The sequence below is a fragment of the Moesziomyces antarcticus genome (genome assembly GCF_000747765.1).
Source record: "Moesziomyces antarcticus DNA, scaffold: scaffold_v10109, strain JCM 10317, whole genome shotgun sequence".
Lineage (NCBI taxonomy): Eukaryota > Fungi > Basidiomycota > Ustilaginomycetes > Ustilaginales > Ustilaginaceae > Moesziomyces > Moesziomyces antarcticus.
The window spans coordinates 1,241-7,100 of NW_014638901.1; the positions used below are offsets into that span (position 1 = coordinate 1,241).

The 5,860-nt window shown below is 62.9% G+C and overlaps 2 protein-coding genes across 2 annotated transcripts; both read left to right on the top strand.

The window, feature by feature from the left end:
- Nucleotides 1-329: 329 nt before the first annotated feature.
- On the top strand, nt 330-3,989 carry PAN0_109c6743 (pkinase-domain-containing protein; the record flags this gene model as incomplete). The annotated part of the gene is made up of 1 exon (XM_014797830.1): nt 330-3,989. One exon carries the CDS (start codon nt 330-332, stop codon nt 3,987-3,989), a length of 3,660 nt encoding a protein of 1,219 aa, XP_014653316.1.
- Nucleotides 3,990-4,750: 761 nt separating this feature from the next.
- On the top strand, nt 4,751-5,452 carry PAN0_109c6744 (mitochondrion protein; the record flags this gene model as incomplete). The annotated part of the gene is made up of 2 exons (XM_014797831.1): nt 4,751-4,800; nt 4,867-5,452. 2 exons carry the CDS (start codon nt 4,751-4,753, stop codon nt 5,450-5,452), a joined length of 636 nt encoding a protein of 211 aa, XP_014653317.1.
- Nucleotides 5,453-5,860: the final 408 nt, after the last annotated feature.

Below are 5,860 nucleotides of genomic sequence, written 5' to 3' on the forward strand. Positions count from 1 at the left end.
CTTGCTCGTCACCAGCAACACCATCCTCCCTGTCCCTCACTCTTCCTTTCCTATCTCTTACTCCCTTCATCCTATCCCTCCTCTCCCTGCCGGCTCCTACTCTCCCCCTTCCCTTTCTCGTTCTCCTCAACATCACGCTCCTTTTCACATCTTCTTCTCCGCAGCAACCATCTCTACAGCTCTTCAGCATCATCTTCTCGCATCGTCTGCATTCATACCAGCCAAAGTCACACCAGCTATCCACAAATATCAAACGCTCGACCGGCAGAGATCCTTCGCATCGCCCGCGCTTCACACACGTCGAGCCGTGCGATTGATCCACGCCCATCATGTCCACACAGCGCCCCGTCATCCAGGCCATCCCTCCCTTCAAGGGCGCGCCCTTGCAACCCACCGACGTCCAGAACCGCCGTCCCACCGCAGCAGAGGCCTACGTCGCCCTGGCCAACCGCAAAGCAGGCGCCAACGTCGTCTCAACCCGTGCCACCGGCTCCGAAAACTACCGCCCTTCCCACCACGCAGGCTCCAGCCACCACGCCTCCCAACGTCAGCAGCCCGTCCCCGCCGTCGACCGCAGACAGCCTCAGCATGCTGCCGCCCCCGCTCCCGCCGCCGAACGCCCCAAGCCCACATCGAGGCTGGAGAGGGAGAAGAAGCGCCACCACAACGACCCAAAGAACATCGGCCACTGGCGTCTCGACAAGCTCATCGGCCAGGGCGCCTCCGGCCGCGTCCGCCTCGCCATCCACGACCAGACAGGCCAAAGAGCGGCGGTCAAAATCATCCCCAGGACTCTCATCAACGCGAGTCGAATGAGCTTGCGCGATGCAGACGTCAAGGCCAACAAGATGATCCTCGGCATCGAGAGGGAGATCGTCATCATGAAGCTCATCGAACATCCCAACCTCCTCGGCCTCTGGGACGTCTACGAAACTTCCAAGGATCTCTTCCTCATCATGGAGTACGTCGCCGGCGGTGAACTCTTCGACCACCTCGTCGCCCAGGGCAAGCTCACCCCACGCGACGCACGCGCCTACTTCCGCCAGATCATCTTTGGCATGGACTACTGCCACCGCTTCAACATCTGCCATCGCGACCTCAAGCCAGAGAACCTGCTGCTCGACGAGTCCAAAAAGATCGTCAAGGTCGCCGACTTTGGCATGGCCGCCCTCCAGCCCACCGAAAAGATGCTCGAGACCAGCTGCGGCTCCCCGCATTACGCCAGCCCCGAAATCGTCAGCGGCAAGCGATACAAGGGCACCGCCAGCGACATCTGGAGCTGCGGCATCATCCTCTTTGCCCTCCTCTGCGGACGCCTCCCCTTTGACGACCCCAACATCCAGCAGCTCCTCGGCAAGGTCAGGGCCGGCAAGTTCATGATGCCCGAGTGGCTCGAGCCCGCTTCCAAGGACCTCATCTGGCGCATGCTCGAGGTCGACCCGGAGAAGCGCATCAAGATGGCCGACATCATGCGTCACCCCTGGTTCACCAACAACGGCAAAGAGTCGTCCCACAACCCCGTCTCCACCTCGCTCGACACCCTTCAGATGGAACAGCTCACCCACGACACCATCGACCTCGACATCCTCGGCAACCTCAAGACGCTCTGGTTCGAGCTCAGCGAAGACGACATCGTCAGAGAGCTCCTCTCACCCGGTCCCAGCTGGCAGAAGACCTTCTACACGCTCCTCGTCGCCCACCGTGAAAACCACTCGGCCGACGACGAAGACGACATGGACGACGACATTGTAAACGAGCAGATCGTTACCGCCAGCGCCGTTCCAGCGCATGCCATGCTCGCCTCGTCGGGCGCTGCAAAGACGCTCGAGATCGCCAGGCCGCGCCGAACCGGCGAGGGACCCGGTGCCACATCAGCACCGACCTCACCCAGGCTCGAGAGCTTCGACATGGAGCGCAGGCACAGCACGCCCGAAAAGGGCTCGGCGTACAATACCGTGCCCGTTCGTGCTACCGACGTGACCCCCACCAAGGTGGCATCGCCCCACGTACGACCCGCCAACCCATCGCCTCGCTTGCGACCCTCGCCTCTGGATTCGCCTGCCACCAGCCTCAAGGCTCCCTTTGCCTCTCCCTCCAAGCTCCAGGCTCCCTTGCCCGCGCAGACCGCCCCGCCGAGCGGCAGCCCACGCAGGGAGAGCGATGGAAGCTACGTGCTGCCACAAATCTCGCTGCAGACCGCCTCGCCGCAGCGCAACGAGCGTCCCAACGTCGACTTGCAGCGTCGCAACACTTCGCCCACCAAGGCTGCGCCCGCTAGCGCACCGCCTTCGGCTCGCATCGCACTCGCCAATCTGTACGATGCGCCTGTGTCGGCGCATGGAGCGGCTGCGTCGTCGTCATCGTCGTCCTCCAGCTCGTCGGCAGCCGCGGCGCGATCGCGTGCCAACCGCGGCTCGGGCTCCGAGATGATGCCGCCTCTGGCGTTGCCTGGCCGTGCGTCGTCGCGACCCGTCTCGCCGACCAAGGCTACGTTTGGCGCTGCTGCTACTGCTGCTCCTGCGGCGCCCCAGCCTGCGGCTCAGCCCGTGCTGCAGCGACCCTCGACGGCACGTGCACACACCACGCACGCCGCACCGTCGATCCAGGTGCCGCAGGTGGGCGACGCGACCATGCAGAAGTTCTTCCAGGAGATCGCCGACGAGCTCGCCTCGATCCGCGCCACGGGCGAGAAGCCGGACGCGCTTCAGAGCAAGATCGAGCAGCTCAAAAAGTCGATGGCTTTGCAGCAGCAGCCGGCGGCCACAGCGGCGGCCTCGTCGGCGCCTTCGACGGGTGGTCGAGGTGCCGGCGCGAGGGGCTCCGAGATGAACCAGTTCGAGGATGCCGAAGACGACGTGAGCGAGGGCGAGAGCATGCGCTCGGTCTCGCAGGCGTCTTCGCACCAGCAGAGCTACACGCCCTCGACGCCAATGACGCCGCTGAGCCCCGCCGAGCTCATCGCACCTCTGTCGCTCACGGACAAGGCGAGCGCGCGGACGAGCATCGCCAGCACGGTGGCGAGCTCCAATGCGAGCACGAGGAACTCGGTGCGCAGTGCGCGCTCTGCCACCGAGGCGAGCAGCTCCGGCGGCACGTCTCGGCCGACGAGCGTATTCAGCAACATCAGCACGGGCAGCACTGGGCTCGGTCGCAAGCGCTCGCTGCTCGGGCTGCGACGCGGTGGTGGCGACAAGCACGCGACGCAGCACGATGCCAACACGATCCGATCCATCGCGTACGAGCAGACGGCCGCGCCACCTGCGCTGGCGAGCATCTTTGCGCCGCCTGCTGGATCGAGCGCGCGACCGGGCGCCGGCTCTTCGTCGTCGTCGCGTGCGCCCAAGAACCTTGGTCTGGGGCTCGACATGGGCGCGGGCGGCGTTGGTGGTGCGATGGGCGCCATCTCGCCGCCTACGACGCCGGTGACTGCAGCGGTGGCCACGCTGGCGCCCGTGCCTGGCGGAGGTGCGCCGGGCAAGAAGGACAGCTGGTTCGCGGGGCTGTTCAACTGGAAGCCGGCCACGTTTACGCTCATGTCTACGGACAACTTTTCCGAGACGCTCAACGAGGTGGTGCGTCGGCTGCAGAGCTACGGCGTGCGCGTGGCGATGGACGAGTCGTCGGACGTGCACCACACGACGCTGCGGTGCAGCATGAGCGAGTACCGCGAGTCGAACGGCGTCACGACGGCGGCCAAGCCGCTGCGCTTCCGCGTGGAGCTCAACATCCTGCCGGTGGGATCGGCTGCGAATTCGCCGGCGATGGGCGGTGGGCTGGGGCTGTCGCTGCACGGCGGTGCGGTGATGGGCGGGGGCGGACTGCCGTCGCCGGCGCTCAGCACGTACTCGCGTGGCAGCAGTGCGGGCGGCGTGACGTTTGCGACGTCGGTGCTGGTGGTGCAGGAGAAGGGCGCGCTGAGCACGTTTAAGCTTGTGCATGGGCGGCTGCGTCGCGAATGGACGCTCGACCTGGCTTCGGCGGTGGTTTGATCGCCCTGCACCTTTTTGCTTGCTTTCTCTCTTTGTCTCTTTTATACCTTGTTCCAGTTTTGCTTTGATCTCATTGCTTTGATCTCACACATTCATTTGACCCTCATCACACATACACATAGCAGCTTGGCTTTGACTCGATCCGGATAGTGTTTGCACTCGTCACTCGTTAAACGCTTTTGTTCTTGGTTTGACTGGGCTTGTGATTTGTGTGAATCTTTGCGACGATGCGGGGAGTGGGAAATGGCAGCTGTCAAACACGATGGATGAGGGACGTGTTGGGCTGATGGCGGAGGACTCGAGCCGAAATGCAGACACACACGTGTGGATTGGCGGTCCGCAAATGTCCGACGGCCGACGATGCACCGCAGCCGAAGTCGGGGTCTAGAACGGGGCCCGAACGAGGGTGCCGAGGTGTGCCGACCGACTTGACCGTAGCTTGTCGGGCCATGCTTCCGAAGAGTTTTGCATGGTTGGGATTGGATCCTGCGCGTTCGGAGAAGAGCGAGCGGCCAAGAGCGGCAAGGGAGGAATCGGAATGGAAGGCGGCATCGGCTTTGGATCTGCAGCGCCGCCTCTTTTTTGGATTTTTTTGGGCCCAAACCTCCACTTTTCGGAGGCGCAATGACACACATGCACACACCCGAGGCTCGCCGCGCTTTGCTCCTTCCCAACCCCACCAAAAGCCTTGCTTTCCTAACGCTCCCTCATCCCTACACCACACACACGACACATTCTACAAGACTCTCTTTGGCATCATCATGTCGTATGGAACACACCGAGATGTGGGCGACGTGCAGCGTCGTGAAGCGTGAGTCCTGCTTCCTCTTGCTCCTTCCACCACACATGCTGACCCGTTGCTTTCGGGGGTTGACAGACAATACAATGCGTCGGTGACGGCTGCAGCCAAAGGGTTTGGACTTGGACTGGCGGGTGCAGCACCTAGCGCATACCTGCTCAACCGTAGCTGGCCGGCGTTTCGCGCACTCACACCTGCGATCAAGCTGTTCTTCGTCTCGTCCATCGCGATCGGCACTGGCGTGATCCGCGCCGACAAAGCGGGTATCCAATTCGACCAGGACCACTACACCGATGCGGGCGCCGCGATTCAGCGTCGTGCCCAGACGCGCGAGGAGAGACAGTGGGCCGAGCTGTCGACGGGCGACAAGGCGCTCACGTGGGCCAAGGAGAACAAGTTTTCCGTCGTCGCCGCCACCTGGGCCGCCAGCATGGGCGGCATCTTTGCATACATCCACACCCAGCCCATGACTTTTGCCCAAAAGCTCGTCCAGGCACGCGTGTGGGCGCAGGGCATCACGCTCGCGAGTCTCGTGGGTATGGCCGCCATCACCCAGATTCCGAGTGCGGGCGATAAGATCATCCGTCAGCACAAGGAGGCCAACGCACACTCGTGGAGAGAGTTTGTGCCCCAAGAACCTGCCCAAGACACTGTCAAGCAGTGACACCATCGCTACCATCGCTACAATGCCATCCTTCTCCTTTTTTTGGCTGTCTCAAGGCGAGCTGGATTTGACGTGAAGCGGGTGTGCGTTCGCTGAGCCAAGTGGAGTATTTCCAGCGACTTTCTGACTGTTAGACTCTCGATGAAGCATTTTGTTAGATCGGAGCGGGCGGGGGGCAGCCGGTGCTGAGTTGGAAAGCCGAGGCTGCAGAGGCTGTGCACGGGGGTCGCCGCCTTCTATCGTCAGCCGGGTTATCGCTGTGAAGGCCGGGCCAACTCGCCTCCACTTTGGGAGCGGCGGCGTCGAGTGATGCGATGCGATGCGATGCGATGCGATGCGATGCGATGCGATGCGATGCCAAGCCTTTTTCGGATGGGCCCCTCTGGCATCCATCAACGTGGCCACCTT